Below are 22,116 nucleotides of genomic sequence, written 5' to 3'. Positions count from 1 at the left end.
CGGGACATTGGAATAGGCAATGGTTTCTGAGATGTGACTCCAAAAGCACAGGTAACAAACACAAAGATAGATAGATGGGACTACAGCAAACTTAAATCTTTACACAGCAAAGGAAGTAATCAACAGAGTGAAAAGCCAACGTACAAAATAGGAGAAAATATTCATAAACATTATACCAAGAAGTAAACATATAAAGAACTTCTCAACCCAGCAACAATGAAAACAACTCAATGAAAAATTTGCCAAAAGACAAGAATAGAGATTTCTCTGAAAAGAATATACAAATGGCCAACACGCATATGAAAAAACACTTAACATCACCAGTCATCAGGGAAATGTAAACCACAATGAGATATCAACTTACACCCTTCAGGATTGCTACTAGTTAAAAAGAAAATACAAACAAACAAACAAACAAAAACAGAAAATAACTTTTGGTGAGAATATAGAGAAACCGGAATCTTTGTACAGTGTTGGTAAGGTTGTAAAATGGTATAGCCATTATGGAAAACAATATGGAATTTCCTCAAAAAATAGAGCTACCACATGATCTAACAATCCCACCTCTGGGTATGTATCTAAAAGAATTTAAAAGAGGATCCTGAAGACATATTTGCATACCCGAATTTTGCAGCATTATTCACAACAGATAAGATATGGAAGTAGCCCCAAAGCATGAATGTATAAAGAAAATGTGGTATATACATAGGATAAAATATTATATAGCCTAAAAAAAGAAGAAATTTCTGGCATATGCTACATTATGGATGAAACTTGAGGACATTATGCTAAGTGAAAAAAGACAATCACAAAAAGAAAAATAATATATGATTATACTTCTGTGAAATATACAAAATAATCAAATTCATAGAAACAGAAAGTACAATAGTGATTGCTAGGGAATGAGAGAGGGGGAAACAGAGTTGTTCATAGATATAGAGTTTCAGTCATGCAAGATGAAATAGTTCTAGAGATCTATTGTACAATATTGTGCACAAAGTTAAAAATACTGTACTGTACAATTAAAAATTGTTGAGGGTAAATTGATGTTAGATTTTTTTATCACATTTAAAAAAAGTGAATTGATTAATGTGGAAGACATGAGCAGCACCTCTTAGTGGCTCTTCAATGAAGGACACACTGCCCAACCACGAGAAGTGTGGTCAGCTAGCTGAGTGCCTATGTTTGTCACCTCCTACAGTGTCTGTCTCAGCTACTTAACCTGAGGTTACATCCTCCTCATATTGCCTCTTGTGACCTTTAGGGATTGAATGTTACACTTTTGGGGTCCTTGCTGATGAATACAAAACAATCTTTTTTGGTAATTCAAATGTATCTTGATGGAAGCAACCTAAATGTCCATTAATAGATGAATGGATAAACATGTGGAGTGTCCATGTGTGTGGGGTAAACACACACACACACACACACACACACACACACACACACACACACACACACACACACACAAACGGAATATTGCTTGGCCATAAAAAAAATGAAATCTTGCCATTTGCAACAACATGGATAGACCTGAAGAGTGTTATACTACATGATATGTCAGAGAAAGACAAATAATGTATGGTTGGCAGAGAGATGGGCTGGGAGATGCCAAAATATGTGAAGGGAATTAAGGGGTACAAACTTCCAGTTATAAAATAAGTCATGGGAAGTAATGAACAGTGTAGGGAATATAGTTAATAATACTGTAATAACTTTGTATGGTGATAGACAATAACTAGACTTATGGTGATCACTTTGTAATGTATGTAAATATCAAATTACTATGTTGTACACCTGAAACTAGTATTGTCAGTTATTTTTTTATAAAAAAGATTTTTTAAAGAATATATGAAGGTAAAAAAAAGTATATATCTTGAATGGAGATGTCATATTCTCTCCATTCGTTCAACCATTCATCTTTCCATTCATCCATTCAATTCCATATATGCAGTCAAAATGTCCAGGTATCTTTTATGTGCTGTGTTCTCATCTCTGCTTTTAAGGAATCTTCAATCAGATGGAAGTGATAAGATATACATGTATAAAGTGATTATGAAAGGAGAAAGGGCAAATTTCAAGAGCAGTAAATAAACTCTAGCAGATTGATGCTGCAAAAAAGTACAGTAGTAGGAGTTATAAAAAATAAAAAAGAAATGGATAGATAAGGAGTGATTTTTGATGAAATAACTAACAGGACGAGGTGACTTATGGCATTGTGAGACATCTAAAATCCTTTGAAAAGAAAGAGAACTAAAAAGCATCATATATGCATGTGAATAGGATCCTATGCATTTATAGATCAATCTCTGTACCTTGCTATAAACATTTGAAAATTTTAATCATAAAAAAGATAACTTCGAGCCTTGTTAACGGAAGTCATGTTCTGATTCTAACTAGCACATGGTTTCAAAAATGGCAGCATTTTTTTGTTGATTCGTTTGTTGTGATTAATGGAGTATTTCTTATATATTGTTAATAACATACCCTGTATCCTATTAAACTCCCAAATAAAGCCCTTAAAGTCGTTAGTAAAACTTCAAACCTAATCATTCGGTTAATTGAAAAGGGAATGCAAATTGATTCAGTTTTATATTATCTTTGATGACTCTCTTTCCTCCCACCTATATGCTCTGTTATTCTCTTGATAACTGTTAACTTCAGTGTTTGTTATATTTTGAGATTATTTTCCAGTTCCCAAGTCCATCAGTGAATCCTAGCTCTATGACTAAAAACCTGCATTAGTCCCCGCTTATCCACAGTTTTACTTTTCGCCGTTTCAGTTACCTGTGATCAACTACCATCTGAAAATATTAAATGAAAATTCCAGAAATAAGCAACTCATAATTTTTAAGTTGTGTACCATGTTTAAAAATATGTTAGGCTGCCTCTGCAAACAAGTCATGAGTTTTTTAGTTATTCACTGTCCTTGATTCTCTCTTTTGTCTCCTTCATCCTAAGACTGGGCAACAGTTTTCGTTTATGACCACACTGTGCTGCCATTTTTATTAAAGAAGACTTAAAAGTGAAATAGTTTTTCTCTCCATATCTGTAAATAAATTGGAAGATTTATAAATACATACATATATACATACATACATACATACATACATACATACATACACAAACGTTAGGCAAATTGTTTGTCAGACTGTTTGATGTCCGAAAGGCAATGTAGAACCTAAACTATTTCCTGGGTTTCTGATGCCCCTCGGGTATCCGCAGCCCAGAGATCAGGAACTGTTTTCGAAGATGATGGAAACCTTTTGACAATTTTACCGTTGCAAGTGTATTATTGATATTGATCAGAGACGTTTTAGATGGATTTTACCGACATTGGAAAGGAATGGCACAGTGTAATACAAAGTTTGTCTATGTTCCTATCATTTGTTTGTATCCAATGGAAATATTCTGAAAATGGTCATCTATCTTTGAAAAATTAACTAGGATAAGGCTGCCTTATGCTATACTTGGTATTTCGTAGTTCCTGGTTAATGGTCAATTTTATCTTATTTTATTTAATGTCCCCAGATAATCTCACCCTCTACTGCCATATTTCTATTGAAAGTGATGCCAGACCATCTCCTTTGCTTTCCAAGCTGCTGTAGTCATTTCATTATAGCCTAGTTGATCTCTAATATCTGTTCTCTTGCTTAGATATCAATATTTAACCTTCAAACTACAAATTTATAATCAATAAGTATTCTTCTTTAGCATTGCTCTAATCAATGAGAACACACATTTCATTTTGAGATTTCAGGCATTTGACCAGATGGTAATTATTACCCATCCAGTTAATGACTGAGGTGATGAATGATAAGACTTTATACAACTTCTCTAATGTGCTATATATATTCTTCATTTAATTCAGCTTCAAAATTATGGTGCTTAAAACTATCATTTGCATTGTATTGGTTATTCTCTACTGTGAATTTAAAATTTTGAGTGATTTATGTTTATTTTTTCTATTAAAAGATATTTTTGTTTGCTTTCCCCTTTTATAGCACAGTGTGATTCCTTTCCTAGACTCTGGAAGTGAGGAGAAATGGAAAATAGAACTAAGACTGTAATGCGTGCCTGAGCCTGGGGAGAAGAATGTGGCATTTATGTGTGTGTGCAAGTCTGTGTTTGTGCATGTGTGTATAAAATACAAGCAAGTGAGAGTTACCTCATTATCAGGAAACTTTTGAATCTGCTTCAATTCAATAAAAATAAATGCATATTTCAAAAACTCTGATACTTTATTACTGAGTAAGAAAATGAATCATGATACTATCACAAGAGATTGAGGCATGCTCTTGAGTGTTGCAACATCCAAAACTACGTATGTAGGATTAAACTATTAAACTCACTGAAAAAAAAAAATGTTAGTATCTCTATATATTAGTTTTGGTTAAAATTTACAGAGGCATTAGAACAATACACTAAATAAATTAAATTTGCACAAGTGAAATTGAAGTAAAATCTCACTTCCATAAGTGCAGTTTAAAACGATTTACTAATTTATATGGCTCTTAAATTTGATTCAGAAACTGTGCTAAGAAGTGTTCTGATCTGAAATAGGTATGAATTATCATTTTTTAATTACTTCCTTGATTATTTATATTAAAAAAAAACACAATACACTTAAGCTCTAAGGCAATTATAAAGGCAGTGTCCCATAATCCTAGTTGTCTATGTTTAATAGTATATTGAAAGCATCCATGCTGTGAAAACACAATCATTATAAATTTACTTTTTTGGAATCATGATATTGGAACTATTAACCTAACTGTAAACCAGTGATAGATCAACAGATTTTTGTCATAGAAACTTTAGCAGAAGTTAGCCACATGCTTTTGTTGGATAAACTAACTTAAATCCTATAAAATATTGAGCAATAAAAGATTAATTGTATTGGTTATTGTATTGGGTATTTAGAAATGAAGTTATATAAAAAGGATGCATCATAATAAAAGTAGTGACATAATAACACATTTGTGTTTTAAGCTGCTAAATTTATAGCAATTTGTTAAGGTAAGAAGGTAAACTAATATACTAGCATAAGCAGTTAGTGCTATATATTTTTGCAATTACTGCATTACCTGCATTCTATGGATTTTGATATTTTCATTTTTCATTCATTCCTTTGACCATACTTTTAAATTGACCTTGAGAAATCCTCTTTGACTCATAAATTCTTTAAAGATACGTTGTTTAATTTCCAATGGTTTCAAGATTTTCTTGTTATATTTCTGTTATTGATTTCTAGTTTCATTGCATCATGTTTAGAGAATACTATGATTTTATTCTTTTAACTTTTTTAAGGTTTTTTATTACCTGGGGTATGGTCTAGCCTGGTGAATAGTCTATGCATGAATGAAAACAATGTGTGTTCTGTTATATTGGGTTTTGCTCTATAAACATTAATTGTATCCTGTTGAATCGTGGTGCTGTTCAGCTCTGTATACTTTATCCTATATTTATGTACTCTATATCTTTTATGAGTTCCTTCTTATTGTTACTGTTGATCCTTTAGAGGTGTTTAAATCCCTGACTATAAATGTGGATTTGTCTACAAGTCCATTCAGTTCTCTCAGTTTTTGTTTTCTGTTTTTGAATCTATTCCTTGAGGGCGTACATATTAAGATTGTTATGCTTTTTAGTAGATTGACTCACTCATTATTATATGACAGTTCCTTTTTTCACTAATAATTTTCTTTGTTTTGAAGACTTTCCATTGAGTTGATACACTTATAGAATTATATTTAGGTACCAGGTATTTTGTTATGCTAATTTATTTACAAGTTATATTTTAATTTTATTTTCATATTTTTTGTTGCCACAAATATGAAGTATATTTTTGCATATTTATGTTATACCCAGCAATGTTTATAAATGCTTTTATTGATTTGATAAATTATCATTAGAAAATTTTCTTCATATTCATTCTAATCATCTTTTAATAATATTACTTTTGTTTCTTATTTTCCAATCCCAATCCCTATGATTTTCTTCTGTTTCCATTACTTCCCTATGTAGTGAAAATACCAAATAGAAATGGTGATAGCGGCCAGCCTTGTCTCCTTTCCAATATTAAAGTAAAAATTCTCAGTGATTTGATATTAAATATATTGTTAACTGTTGGGTTTTTGTAGACATCTTTTATCTAGTTTGAGAACATATCATTTTATCATGCATGAATGCTGATTTTTTATAAACTAGTTTTACAATTTAGGTATAATTTTTTTCATTTAATCTGGTAAAGTGGTATTCCCTTCTCTTAATGAAAGTATAAAAATTTTCAGAGTAAAAATTTTAAAATAGCTTTCTAACCACTTGGAATTGGAAATCGTATTAAGTATGAGGTAGGGTTTTAGTCACATTTTGCTTTTAATATGGAAATAAAAATGTTCTACTGTAATTTCTTATCAAAAGCTGTTCTTCCTCTCACTTCCCTGCAATAGCACATTTATAAATCAGGAGACAATGTATAGTGGGTCTGTTGAGGAATATGTTATTCAGTTATTTTGGTCTGCTTTTCTATGCCTATGTCTATATGACAAACTCTTATTACTATAGTGTTTTCATAACCCTTAGTGTAATATCTGTTCTTTTTTCTCAAGAGTGTGTGGACTATTGATAGTGATTTGCAAGTTGATTTAAATCTTAGAATTGCATTGTCAAGAGTCACACACATATACACATGTACATAAACATTCACACGCAAAAATTATGTAGCTTTATTGAGGAAGAAGGATTACAATCATTAGTAGATTACATTGAGGGAGAATTCTACTAATGCCATTGCTATTCAATATAACATTAGAGGTATTTTTAAGGTCTTTTGGTTACCTGGGATATGGTCTAGCCTGGTGAATAGTCTATGTATGAATAGTCTAGCGAGTGTAATCAGGCAAGAGAAAGATATAAAAGGCATCCAAATAGGAAACAAAGAAGTCAAACTGTCACTATTTGCAGATGACATGGTTCTCTATATAGAAAACCCTAAAGACTCCCCAAGAACACTACTAGTAACTATAAGCAAATACAGTAAAGTCTCTGGATACAAAATCAATGTCCGAAAATCCATAGTGTTCCTATAGTCTAATAATGAAGAGTCAGAAAAAGAAGTGAAAAAAAAAATTGTTTTGCAATTGCAACTAAACGAATAAAATACCTAGGAATAAATCTAAAGAAACGTGAGAAGGACCAATATAATGAAAACTATAAGACCCTATTAAAAGAAATCGAAGAAGATACAAAGAAATGGAAAGCTATTCCATGTTCTTGGATTGGAAGAATCAACATAGTTAAAATGACCATATGACCTAAAGCATTATACAGATTTAATACAATTCTCATCAAAATCCCATCAGCATTTTTTAAAGAAATAGAACAAAAAAATCATCAAATTTGTATGGAAGCTCAAAGGACCCCGAATTGTCAAAGCCATCCTGAGAAAAAAGAACGAGGCTGGAGGTGTCACTCTGCCCAACTTCAGATTATACTACAAAGCGATAATAATCACAATGGCAAGGTATTGGCAGCCAAACAGACACACGGACCAGTGGAACAGAATCGAAAGCCCAGAAGTAAACCCATATTTATTTGGGCAAGTAATTTTCGACAAAAAAGCCAAAAACATACAGTGGAGAAAGGAAAGTCTCTTCAATAAATGGTACGGGGAAACCTGGAAAGCCACCTGCAAAAGAATGAAACTAGACTTATCTATCACCACACACCAAAATTAATTCAAAATGGATTAAGGACCTGAATATAAGATATGAAACAATAAAATGCATAGAAGAAAATATAGGAACTAAACTCAAGGACCTTAGACTTAAAGAGGATTCAATGAATCTAACCTCAAAAGCAAGAGAAGTAAAAGCAAAAATAAATTAATGAGACTGCATCAAACTAAAAAGCTCCTGCTCAGTAAAAAAAAAAAAAAAAAAAAAAAAAAAAAAGCCACAAGGTAAAGACAACTATCCGAATGAAAATATATTTGATTTGTAAAAAGTAAAGGAAACACCTCCAATAAGGGCCTAATATCCAAAATATACAAAGAACTCATACAACTCAATAAGAACAACAACAACAAAAAAAACAACACAAACTATCCAATCAAAAAATGGGAAGAGGATCTGAACAGACACTTCACTCTAGAGGACATACAAATGGCCAACAAATATATGAAAAGATGTTCAACATCACTAGCTATTAGGGAAATGCAAATTAAAACCACAATGAGATACCATCTCACACCTATTAGAATAGCTATAATCAACAGGACAAGTAAATGTTGGAGAGGATGTGGAGAAAAAGGAACTCTCATACACTGCTGCTGGTGGGACTGCAAATTGGTACAGCCACTATGGAAAACAGTATGGAAGTTCCTCAAAAAAATAAGAATCGATCTACCATATGATCCAGCAATCCCTCTACTGGGTATTTATCCCAAAGATTTGAAAACTCATCTCTGAAGATTTTTGCACACCGATGTTCATAGCAGCATTATTCACGGTTGCCAGGACATGGAAGCAACCGAAGTGTCCTAGAATAGATGACTAGATAAAGAAGCAGTGCTACATATATACAATGGAATATTACTCAGCCATAAGGAGATGATGAAATACTGCCATTTGCGACAACAAGAATGGACCTCGACATAATCATGCTAAGTGAAATAAGCCAGACAGAAAAAGTGGAAAATCACATGATATCACTTATATGTAGAAGATAAACCTAAAAGCAACAAATGAACAGGACAAATGGAAACTCATGGACATGAACAATAGGGACTATAGACTGCTGGTTATCAGATAGTAGACGGGAAGGGGAGGGGAGAGGTGGATGGGGTAAAAGAGGTCAAATATGTGGAGACAGAAAGAAATCTAACTATGGGAGGTGAACACAATGTAAATATATATATGCCTTACTGTTAAAATGTATAGCTGAAACATGTTAGATTTCATTAACCAATGTCACCAGAAAAAATAAATTAATTAATTTTTAAAAAAAGTGACATATCACTCAAAATGTCAAAAAATAAATAAATAAATAAATTCGGGGAGAATTAACATGCTTACAATATTGAATCTTCCATCTAAAAACATATAATATTTCTTCATTTAATTAGGTCTTCAGTAATTCCAATTAAATAATAGCAGTATAATTTTTTCCATAGTTCTTATACTTTTTAATTTATTTTTAGGAATCAAGTGTTTATTATGGTAATTAACAACTTAATTTTTATTTATTTTCATCTTCTTAACTGTTTGTTGCTACAAAAGAACTGCATTTTTGTGTATTGGTCTTATTCCCAGAAATTTTATTTAAAAATGTTTTTATTAATTTAATAGTTTTTCTTTAGATTTTTCTCATAAACACTGTATTCATGTTTAATTGTACTAGCAATATTTCTTATTTTCTGATTCTTATCTCTCTGATTACTTCTGTTTCCAATTATTTTCCTATATAGTATCTTTTTAAATGTTGAATAGAAATGCTAACAGCAGGCATTTTTGTCTACTTATCAATATTAAAGTAAAAAGTTTCAAGGTTTCCACATGAAGTATGATTTTTACTCTAAAGTTTTTTTGTATATATCCAATTTCTACTTTGAGAACATATATTAAGAATGAATGATGATTATTTTTATGAAACACTTTTCTCTATCAATTTAGATATTATTTTTTTCATTTAATCTATTGATGTGGTATGTCAGTCCTTGACCTATTTATACTTAGATTCATTCATCACCCTAGCTCTGCACTTTATCTTCTAAATAGTGTCTTAAACCCAATTCCTAGGGTTTTCAACATCTAGTTGCCAACTCAGTTCAGACAAAAGGAGACACCACTAGAAAATTAGACCCAGGAAGAGGGGAGTCTCTAGAATTATACTTCTTCCTCTGTTTTTTAGGTAGCTTCTGCTTCAATTGATACACCTTCCCTTGATTCTAGCCCCCATCAAATTAGACCACAAAGGTTCCAGATTCTGTTGACTCCAACTTATATGCTCCTGTAGCACCATCTCTTCTATTTCTCCTATTAAATTTGATGTGGCACTGACTTTCACAAGTTGCTAAACATTCATATTCCAGATTCTCCCATTTCGTTTCTGCATCACTAATGTAAGTAATTTCCTGTGTTAAGTGCACTTGATTTATATATTTAAACTCATGGATATTACCTGATTATTATGAATGGCCAATTATATTAACTGATCTCTATATTTAAATTGTGCTTCAATTCCTAAAGTAAATTCAACTTTCTTACTAACATTCTCTATCAATACTTTTCCTGTCTCTTCTATTATTAATAACCAAAATAGTAAAACACCCCAGACTGAAATGGTATCTAAAAAAAATCTTTCTCTTCCTCTTCACAGCTTACACAAGATAATTTTCTCCACTCAGTAGTGTTTAAATATATCATAGAAATTTAAGCATGTAAGTAATATGTCCTTCACGACAAATTATGTAAAATAGATCAAGTGATATTCCTAGATACATTTATAGACTTTATGATGATTTCTAGAAAAAAGTAAATACTTGAAATATCCAAACGTTTAAAAACTGCTAGAGAAGGAATGGAACATTAAGCTCAAAAAAGAACGTATGAAATAACAAAGGTAAACATAAATGCATGACATAGAAGACAGAAAAACCAACTCAAAACCCAATTCTTACAAAGATCTGAAGGCAGAAAATTTTATAACTTATCAATTACAAAAGAAAGAACAGAAATCAGTGATATTAGTTAAATATTGTTGTATAATATATAGGTGTAGAAATCATAGTGAGGACTGTGAGCAGGGTACAGGAAACAAATCCTCCAGCAAACAGCAGCATGCATGGAGCCCCGCCCCTGCGGTTGGTGGCACAAGCCACAGACAGGATAACCAGAAGTCCCGCTCCCCGACATCCTGTTTCAGACTGTGCGGACTGAGAGGGCTTCAAGCCCAGGCGCGGTGGATTCCAACCTGGGCAAGGCGGTGTCCGTGTGCTGTCAGGTGTCAGGTGGGTCTCTAAATGAGGACTCAGGGCAACGCCCACTACATAAAAGAGGGAGTCGACTAGACAAGAGCCCCACCCTCACCTGGGAGGCTTGCGAGGTGACTACCCCATACTTCCTCTGGAGAGCCGATGGGATGGCTTTTCTGCGCATGCGTGAGGGGATGGGGCGGGGGATTGGGACTGATTAAGAGCCTTGGACCTTCCAGTCCTCATGAAAATGCCCCTGAGAGAGGATCGAGGGGCCACCCACTCCAGATAGTGGTGGCCTCCCTGAACCTGGGCCTGTCTGAAGGGCCTGGGAGGCCTGTGACGCGACTACTCCACACTTCTTGGAGAGCTGAGAGGAAGGCCTTTTCACATGCCATGTGGGATGGGGGCTGTGGGGGGGGTTAGGGCTTGGGGAGTGAGGAGTGAGAGAGCCAGTCTTCTTGAAATTACCCCTGAGCAAGGACTGAGGGGTCCCCCCTACCTACTCCACATAGTGGTGGCCTCCCTGAGCCTGGGTCTGTCTGTCTGACCTGGGAGGCCCCGGGAGTCCCGGGGTGGCCCCGTGTAGGGGCGGACCAAATGTTGCTGATTTGTGCTTCTGGCCTATGAGAGAGGTGAGCCCTTAGCCTGAGGTAGGCAGTGCCACGTCCGCAAAGCAGGGAATTCCAGGCCCTGCTGGAATTCCTGGCAGGACCCTGGTGAATTCTTAGGGTTCCGTCGACCCCGGTGAATTCTGGGGTTGTGTTGACCCCCGGGGCAGAGGGCGTGGCTCATTGTCTCGCCCCTTTTTTCAGCCTTGGTAGCCCTGTGCTTGAGGTGGCCCTCCCACGTCGAGGTCTCAGAGAGGAGGGCCTCCTTTGGAAGTTGGTGCCTCAGGTAGTAGGTGGCAGGGGCATGGGACCAGCCTGTATTCAATTTGAGGAGCGCCTGCGAGTATTATGGGACTAACCAAACCATGGCAGAGGGCGCTCCAGCCCCTTGCCCTGCCGTCAGCCCCCAGAGCCCAGGGAAGGGATGGCAGCCAGAGGTGACCCCTCCCTTGCTACTTTGGGTCTGGGAAGGTGAAGGGTTTGTTCCGAATAGATTGTTCAGTGGGTGGAAGGTCCGAGGCCCTGGCACGTGTCATTGTATTATGTCTGAAGGGCAAACTGACCACATGAAAGGGTGGTCACGCACATCACAGGGAACCCTTGGAGTTCCCGAGCAGTGATAGCGCGATGAGACAGCCAGTTGCTCTTCTGAAGTGTTCGCTCACTGGTAAGCGTGCCTGACCGTAATGGGCAAACTCGTGTCTAAAAGAGTCCCAAGCCATGCCAGGCTTACAGGTGAAGACCCCCAAGACAAGCCCATCTCGTCTCTCCTTCCCAGTCGTCTCAATGAGAATAGGCCCTTTTCTGGCAGGGGTGGCATTAGGAACCAGAAGGTGGGGACTGAGGTCTGAGCAGTAGCCAAAATAAAGACCGTGAGTGAGGGCTGAGCAAACCACCCATTCCTTAAGTCAGGAGCCAAACATAACTCTGCTTAGTCCTGCTGTCATCCCTGGCAAGCCTTGGACAGAGCTGTGTGGCTGAGATATGGCCTTATTTCCTGTTCCTTGAACTTTGGGTGAAGCTTATTCTTCACATCTGATCACAGGACCTATCGTTAGTCAAGGGAAGGACCTTAAACGAGGCTGATGGGGACACCCACCGTCCAACGGAATGATCTCAGCAGAGCCCCATCCTGCTGTCACACTTGGAAAAATGTGGATGTGATGTCCCCTTAATGCACCCTCAGTGGTCACAGGGACAGATGTTTAGTGTTTAGTGTGAGGCAGCCACATCAGGTCAGCAGGGGGGAGGAGTTTCATATATTGTCAAAGGTCAAGGTGTAGACCTCTTTTGAGCAAAGACCATCCACTTGAGTAAAGATGGGATCCTATGCTACCGACTTGGCCCCTTTCGTCATCCTTGGGAGGTTCCAGAAAAGAATGGCCAGTAGTCACAACAGTTTACTTGGTACACTGGGATCCTAAGGAGATGGCAGTTTGGGTCCGAAGGGGCCGGGTTGAGATCAGCAGTGGGTGGAGTGACCAGGCAGTGCAGGATTTCATACGGTTTCAGAATGAGGACTGAAAAAAGATGTGATTTGGTCTTAGGGGGACAGCCTCATTTAACATGAGAGGGGGAGCGGTGACCCAAGCCCTATGGACTGCCTAGGTAATGAACCGGAGTGAGCACTGAAGGGACCACACTCCTCAGAACAGAAATGGCTCTACGGAGCCCAACCACACCTGCCTGTTGTCATCTCTGAGCATTCCCAGCCTGGTAGGTCGACTGCTCCCTGAGGAGTATTCAGAATTCCTCCTTCATGTTCTTGGATGACACAGCACCCAGGAGGTCAGGAGAGGTCTCCTGGAGGTAGCTTTCATCAGAGCCCCCAGAGTTGAGCTTAGTGGCTGAGACAACTCACATCTGGCTTCTCTCTCTCAGGCCAGTGATTCTCCATTGCCCGCCATCCTGTTCACACTCCTGTTTACCGCCACCCACGAGTCGTCATGCCTTTTCGTCAGAAGAATCCACAGTGCTCACCCTAGCCATCCCTTCGGAGCCACAGCGAGACGCAAGGCCTGGAGGTTGCACAGGTCTCCGAGGCTCTGGAGGAGACCCATCTCTCCTCCCATCCTCCAGTGCCTGGCAATTCGAAGGAGGCTCCTGGTGCTGGTACACCTCGCACTCCTAAGGGTCCTCAGAGGTCACACTCGTCTTCCACTGCCACCGCGGCCACCTCATTGAGCAAATCGGATGAGGGCTCCGGTGGCCAGAAGGGGAACGCTAGCACCTCATGGGTCGGGCCAGGCCCCAAGAATGTGCCCATAGATGCCATCGACAAGAATGCAGCTTTGCTGGTGAATTTCATGCTGTTCAAGTATCAAACGAAAGAGCCGATAACCAAGACGGATATGTTGAAGAGTGTCATCAAAGAGTACGAAGACCACTTCGTTGAGATCTTCCAGAAAGCCTGTGAGTACATGGAGATGATCTTTGGCTTCGATGTGAAGGAAGTGGATCCCACCAACCACTGCTATGTCTTCCTCATCAAAATGGGCCTCACCTATGATGGGATGCTGCATGGTGAAAAGGGTGTGCCTAAGACCGGCATCCTGATCCTCATCCTGGGTGTGATCTTCATGAGGGGCAACCGTGACACCGAAGAGGAAGTCTGGGAAGTTCTGAGCCTGACGGGGATACGTTCCAGGAGGAAGCACTTCATCTTCGGAGAGCCCAGGGAGCTCATCACCAAAGTTTTCATGAAGAAAAAATACCTGAAGTACCAGCGGGTGGCCAACAGTGATCCTGCAAAATTTGAGTTCCTGTGGGGCCCGAGAGCCCACGCCGAAGTCACCAAGATGCAAGTCCTGGAGTTCCTGGCCAAGGTTCATGGGACTGACCCAAGTTCTTTCCCATCTCAGTATGAAGAGGCTTTGCAAGATGAAGAGGAGAGGGCCCGCGCCCGAATTTCAGCCGGGGCTGTCTCTGCCTCCGTGGGCAATGCCGGTTCTAATGCCAAGCCTGGCAGCTTCTCCCACACCTAGGGGAGTCAGGGAGAATTTCCCCCTGCATTGTTTGAAGAGGCAGTCAGTGTTCTTAGAATTTAGGTCTGAGATGGAGCCGGAAGGAACACGGTACATGTGCCCGTGTTCCTATTTTATATGTGTAATTTGAAAATGTATTCTTACATGTTTTGACGTGTGTTACTCAGATATTTGTTTAGTATAGATTTAAGTAGCTTCAACATCTCCAAGTTTGTGAATGATATTGGTCACACATTTCATGCTCTAATGAGGTTTCATAGCAATTTTTTTTCTTTTTTTTGAAAAACACCAATATTGTCTTATGCTGTCATCTGGATTAAAATAACATGGCATTGCTATAGGGATTTTTTGTAATGTGTAAGTTTTATGATAGTTGAGTTTGTGAAATAGAGATTAAATATAGAATTGTCAGTTTATTGACCTCATAACTTTTTTGTTTTATAGAATTAATTGATATATGCTTGAAATTTTTGTTTGTGAATATGTTAGAAATAAGTTTCAATAAATTCGCTACTGTGCTCACTGTTAACTTTTATTTTTCAAGCTTTATTGAACAGTTTCTATTTGGAAATTGTGACATTAGTCCTCCAGATGTTTCAGAATTTATTCTGGAGGCTAAAAAAGGCCTAGGACATGCCTTTATAATTTTCAATTTTAGAATTGTCAGTTTTATAATAATAACTTTATATAGAGAGGGCAATGAAAGAAGGTTTAGCAGGTGAGTGGTAGTTTTTAAATGAGATTGTAGGCATTGCACTAGGGCAAGAAATTGGGGGTTTGAGGAAGCTTAGATTTAATCTTAAATTTGGAGGTAGTGGAAGAAGAGCCTGAGGACATGGTAATTAGAGAACAGACCTACAAATGGTGGGTCTCTGAATTTAGACTGGAAAACAGGAGTAGAAAATTATTTGTCACAATTTCTTTGGGGTCATGGTTTAAAATGGAAATCTGCACTGGAGTGGAATGGAAGTTTTTCTATGATCTTGCCCCAGTGCTATTACAAACTAAAGTCTTTTATGCATATTGTCTTTAAAGACTTTTTGAGAGATTACAGCAATACTTTTCTGAGGTGCCCACAATCCACTGAGTTAGCATTTGTTGCCCTGAGCTGGGAGAGGCAGAGTCTACTACATGTAAGGTATATTTTAAATAGGTTATTTTCGGTGTAATTTGGAATAGTCTAATGCTTATAGTTTTGATGGGTGTGATATTAATTAAAATAGGTGTGGTTTGAATGCAACAGAAGCCAGGGAGATGAAGAATTTGTCAGAAATTCGAGGAATTTCAAGTTGCATCCAGCTGTAGAAGAAATTCCCTTCCCCATTATTAAAGAACACAACCTTTGAGGATATATATTTTCTATGGTTTACTTGCTAAGAAGCATTTTGTTGATCTGATATTCCATGTCTTGTAGTAGTTCATGCTCTATGAGACATACTGGATTTTTAAAAATCACCTAGGTGAGAGTGACAGGGTTGGTGGTCAAAATCATTGCTGTAAATAACTGCCATCTTTTAAAGTCCTAAGGTATGCCAGGCACTGTCCCAGATGCTTTACATAGATTGCACTCTTTCCAACAGTAATACATGACAGGACTTATCAGACTCTCTCCTCAGATGAAGATCTTAGGAGTTACAAAACTTGGAAAAGTGCCTGAGTTAACACGTCTGATATGTGACAGAGCAGAGGCTAGACTTCTGGTCTGTTCCACTCCTCCAGTATGAGCCCCACCTTCTGTCTCTTGATTCATTTCTCTTCTCACTGCTCCATAATGCCCATTGGGATAAAAAGGACCTTGAATCCAAAGTACTAAAAGCGCATCTAAAGAAGGTGAAAATGATAAAAACAATTTGGGCATTGTCTGTGAGCTTCATTTACCTAGGATCTTGCTGCCCTTAACCCCAGAGAGCTGACTGCTCAGGGGCTAGCACTTTTGTCCAACTCCAGCTCTTCTGTATGTAGAGGATCAGAATGTCACCCAGAATGTGCCACTTTGGTATATTATTATGAATTAAAAGTACTTGAGAAACAACAGAGAAGGACAAAGCTGGTAGTACAAATATTCTTAGTGTAAAAGTTCTAAAAATAGACAAATCACAATTTCTATCTTGATAATATTCCTTCATAATTCAGGCACAATCTCAGAGATAGCCACAATTATAGCAACCTAGTATATTATTTTAAAGTTAATTCTAGGCTTTCTCATAAAAATATGTTATGATTTTAAAACAATGGGTAGGGATATATTATTATGCCATATGTCTTTCCCACTTAACATGAATGTAGGATCTTTCTATGACAACACATATAGATATATAACATGTATGTGCCATAATTAATTTAATCATTTCCTTCTGATAGACATAAATTTGTTTCCCATTTGTTGCTGTGACTTACAGAACTGAATTTTTTTTTTTAACATGGCTTACTGACCTATTGTTCTGATAGCAAGGTAGAATGTCGGAGCCAGCCGACAAAGTAATCGAGGGTACCTGAAAGGGGGAGCATGGACTGAGAAAAAGAAAGAAGACAGACAGAATTGCAGGAGGGAGCACAGATTCAAGCTGTGTCCCCGAGTTTATTTAGAACACACTATTTATAACATTACAATAAGAAAGACAGTAGTCAAGAACCAAGGTTAGCCAGATTACTTATCTAGTAGAACAATGAGATTCTCACAACTCAGAACTCTCTGCTAAACTGTAGCAAGGAATTTGCAGTGATTGCTATGTGAACAGTTACCTCCCGGTTTTTCCCAGCGCTTTACAATCTCAACTTCTTACATTGTTGCCAAGTACACAAATATCCTTGTTCCTTGTTATACGATTTCACATGTCCATAAGTGACTCCCCATATCTCCCCCTTTTTTATTTTTTAAATGCCCGAACCCTTCTGGTTCTGGCGCAAGGTGACTGTGCCTGTCTTAGGTGATCCCCTCACCAGATCTGGAACTTACCCGTCATCGGTACGTGCATTCCATCATGCACGCCCTGTCTTAGGTTGTCCAGCCTCTGAGGGAGTCTTACCCGTCTTTGACTACCAGCCCCAGCAGGAGGGAGATGTCTATCTTTCAAGCCATATATCGAAGCCTTACATGATGTAGGTCGGCCTGAAGTTTTAACATAGCACTAATGAAGTATTTCAGTAGAGAAGGAAGCAGGCACAAAACAACAATTACACAGGCTCCTATAGTCAAAACAGAAGCAGCTAGCTGATAGAAGGAAGACCATGAGGGGACAAGGACCTTAAGGTGATCCAAAAATTCAGTGGCCAATTTATCAGCGTCAAATTGTAGAGGTTTAGCATTTTTAAGTCCTTATATTTCTTTATGCAGGTTAATTAAATCTAAGGATACATTAGCATTGTGCCATATGCCTTTTAAATGATATTTTACTCGATCCCAGTCATAACTAGTCTCATTATATCTTCTAGATGTGACACAGATCCAATGATACTTTACATGACATTCTAGTTGAGATCTAATTTTTAGACCCTGGATTTCATCACCCAGGTATTCCACTGTCTTATACAGAGCATCTAACTTTTGTTCTAATTTTCTGTCTATGTTTTTCTGTGTTCGCAATGCTAAAGTAACATTTCTAGACAAATCATTGACATAATGAGCAGTTTGTACAGTTTGTGAGAGAGCCACCGCAGCGGTGGCAGCAGTAGCTATAAGAGATACAATAGCAAGTATTCCTGCAACAATTAGTCCAATCACCCTCCTCATAGATGGCATGTCCAGCAGCGATGTGTTGTTCACTTTCACAATGACATTTGGTCCTTGCTATATTGGTGGATGTAAGAGAAGTGGGTCAGGAAAGTATGTCCAGTAAACTGCACCCTCAGCTGCCATCGCCAGGCTCAGCAAGATCAAGGTTAGGGTCATCCCGCCGGGTGTCTGGTGGAGCTGCGAAATGAACCAACCTCTCCGGCAACCACCTGGCATTTTCTGCATCCTGTGGAAAAACACAAACATGCCCTCGTCCCCATATTAATACCGAGTTGGGGCCATGTTGATTAGTTTTGAGCATCAGAAATTCAGTTTTTTGAGCATCAGAAAGAATTTGTGGAGAAACCGGGTTGAGGGCATCACGGCATCTTTTTGCCATGTTTGTTCGACTAGTCAGATAACATTTCCCGCATGGACTTTCCCAGCAGGGCAGCAGCCACAGCAAGTCCCTTCGTGTATGAGGGCCCTATGTCAGAACACAACCTAACATAATCACTTAAGTCTTCTTTCTTTCTAAAGGGTCTGATTATTGTTTGATAGGCAGAATTAGCATTTTCATAAGCCAGCTGTTTTACCAGCAGAGAACTGGCTTCCACTTTTAAAGGCTGAGGCCCCATGGCCTCTACAAAGACAAATTAGCCAATTTCTGTTTTAATTGTTCAATCTCTTCTTGTAATTCTTTCTCTGAACCTTCCTTTACTTTTCCCCCCGTAGCCACTAGAGGCGAAAGCTCATCCTCCTCTTCCTCATGATATTTAGCTGCCTCATCCTCTAACTGAGCAGTATCTCCTGGATCTAAAGGTTCCTCATTCTCATCAAAAAAGAGGGAAGTAAAAGGAGGCGGTGGAGCAGTGGGTGCAATATCAGGATTAGGTGGAGCCTCAGGGCCAGTAAAAGCATCCTTGCCTTGTTCCTGCCATTGAGTTCTCTCGTGCCTGGGATCTAAGCAATCCCTTATCAATGTCCATAATCCAAAAATATCCACTGGCACTTTACTTGGCCCATGGGCATCATAATAGTCTTGTAACTTTTGTCCTACCCTTTTCCAGGTTTCTAAATCTACAGTCTCTTCTTCCGGAAACCAGGGACATACTTCTTCTACAAACTGCAAAAACTTAGTTAATTGTTGCTGCCCCACTTTGGCCCCTCTTACTCTAAGCATATTTTTAAGCATATGTACAAAAAGCAGTCGACTATTTCCTTGGCCCATTTTTACTTCTTTAAGTTTCTGTTTCAGTTTCTATATTACAATACTCCTGTGTACTTACGGTTGGCTGCCTACAGGACTCTTAGTTCCCTCAGATTCCGTGTGCGCACACCTTACCCCGCGGCACATCCTATGCTGTTATCCCCCGTTTTCAGGTCCCTGTTCGGGCGCCACTTGTTGGAAGCCAGCTGACGAAGTAATTGAGGGCACCTGAAAGGGGGAGCATGGACTGAGAAAAAGAAAGAAGACAGACAGAATTGCAGGAGGGAGCACAGATTCAAGCTGTGTCCCCGAGTTTATTTAGAACACACTATTTATAACATTACAATAAGAAAGACAGTAGTCAAGAACCAAAGTTAGCCAGATTACTTATCTAGTAGAACAATGAGATTCTCACAACTCAGAACTCTCTGCTAAACTGTAGCAAGGAATTTGCAGTGATTGCTATGTGAACAGTTACCTCCCGGTTTTTCCCAGCGCCTTACAATCTCAACTTCTTACATTGTTGCCAAGTACACAAATGTCCTTGTTCCTTGTTATATGATTTCACATGTCCATAAGTGACTCCCCACAGTAGAAATTGAGTTAGAGTGAAGAATGTTTAAAGATTGTAAATTTTTATAAATATTGCCAAAATCGTACCCCCAAATATTCTTCCAATTCATATTCTCACAAATTAATGTATGTGAATGCCATAAACACATATTTTAGAAATCAAAAGTGCTTAATTTGAGAAGCAAGGATTTTTTCAAAATGACCATTTGACAGGGAATGGGGCCAGATACGACACTTAGTGAGGGATGAGGATCAGGGTCCATGAGAGAGACCACATGTAAATCTAACAGCAGGCTGGTGGTCAACGTTCTGGTTATAGAGTTTAGTATATGATGGAGAAAGAATCAAACGGAGTAAAGCTGGGGAATCTGGATGGAAAGTCCAGGACAGCTCACATTAATAGGCTTGGGAAATCTCTGAAACATCTCTAACAGGTACAAATTGTATGGTTATCTGAATGGGGTTGTCTACTAGATGAAATGACTTGAAATACCCACCATTCCATAGAATTTCCCCACTACTATTAGGCCAAGTATAGCTGTCCCTCCTGCATCATTCAGTAATGTTACTGGTGAATTCTGGGAAGCTATGTGTCTTGACTACTCTGTTGGTTCACTGAATCTTTGCCAGTATGTCAGAGCTGGAATCTGTCTTGATTCCTGCTGGGAGCAGGTGTTTTGTCCTCTGTGTACCTTGGGCCCTCTCCACTGAGGTCTGGGATACATGAATGTTAATGAGTGATGACAATTGAAACAGGCCAGAAGTACCAATGAGCAGTAGAAGACAGCATGCAACTACAAGGAGGAGGAAATTTGAAGGGGTATACCCTAGTACTAATTTCCTCAGTTAATGTTCAGATAAAGGGCTAGATGTGGACATTTCTTCTAAAATAATCCAAATGGTGTCCCCAACACAGACTGCTTTTTATGTTTCCCAAATCTGTGGCAGACCAGAAAGTGGGTATCTCCTGATTGTGATCACTGGTCTACTGCCCTGGGAAGAGTGTTAAGCTAAGGTGCAGAGGTTTACAGATTTGGTTCAAAACCTGTGGAAATCATACTCTTCCTTTTTGAACTGACAGGGTAATGGGGATGTGAAGAGTCTAATGCAAGAAGCATCATATACCATCCTGTTGTAAGCATTCTCAACTCTAAGACAGTGAGCCTGCAACCATCACAGGCTGCTCAAATACCTATAAATATTTATAATGAGGAAAATTTTTATTTTAATTAATTAGTTTATTTCTAGTGCTCATTGAGATGTCAGATGATTTTAATTCTCATTTATGTGCAACATGATTTAAGTTGCTAATTTCCATGTTTAGGAATGAACTTTTGAAAATCAGAGTAGATTCAACATGAACTATTATTAGTTGGTAGCCCTGGAACTCCCATAACCAGCTCTGAGACCGTAAAGAAGGAACTAAGTCTAATTATGTCTAATGACATAAAGACATTGATTACATCCAATCCACCAAACAGGTATTTCATGGAGTGGTAGTGAGAGGTAGATAGAGAGAAGGAAAATAGTTCAGAGAAGTAGAAAAAAATGAAGTCTCTATTCCTCTCTACAAGAGAGATGTTTTTATTTTAACTATCGGGCTTCTGTGTAGATTTTGTTTTAAAAGAAAGAAATATATCAGTTCAGCTTTTACAAAAACAGTATCAAAAACACTGAATAACAATCACTATTTTTTTCTGGGGCCAATATTTTATATTTCCATTAGTGGCACATGCCCACAGAAATACTTTTTCAATTATAATATCTACTATTTGATATTTTTCTGTTTGCTAACAGATTGAAATGGTTGGTAAGAATGACATTCTATGTCTTGGGCACTGTTATTTCATGATGTTGGTTCACAGGGGTGAACTGTGCCAAACATTTTAGTCAGCAATTTTCCATTGTTTTTTTAAATGGAATTTAAAGTCAAAAGTTGTTGTAATTGATGCTTCATATCACCCTTAATTTTTATTTTTTCCTTCAAAGAAACTTACCCTACATTTGTGAAAAACAAAAGCCATATCCGTAAAATTTCATTTATAGTCTTAAAGTCT

General features: G+C 38.1%; 1 protein-coding gene across 1 annotated transcript; it reads left to right on the top strand.

Annotated features, from left to right (window-relative positions):
* Positions 1 to 13,526: 13,526 nt before the first annotated feature.
* MAGEB16 (MAGE family member B16) lies at positions 13,527 to 14,564 on the top strand. The gene is given in 1 exon segment (XM_039855225.1): positions 13,527 to 14,564. A coding segment is annotated over 1 exon segment (1,038 nt).
* The last annotated feature ends 7,552 nt before the right edge of the window (positions 14,565 to 22,116 follow it).

Source organism: Pteropus medius, unplaced genomic scaffold (genome assembly GCF_902729225.1).
Source record: "Pteropus medius unplaced genomic scaffold, Ma_sr-lr_union100, whole genome shotgun sequence".
Taxonomy (NCBI): domain Eukaryota; kingdom Metazoa; phylum Chordata; class Mammalia; order Chiroptera; family Pteropodidae; genus Pteropus; species Pteropus medius.
The sequence above is the reverse complement of the archived record's forward strand: the minus strand, read 5'-3'. Positions and strand labels throughout refer to the sequence as shown.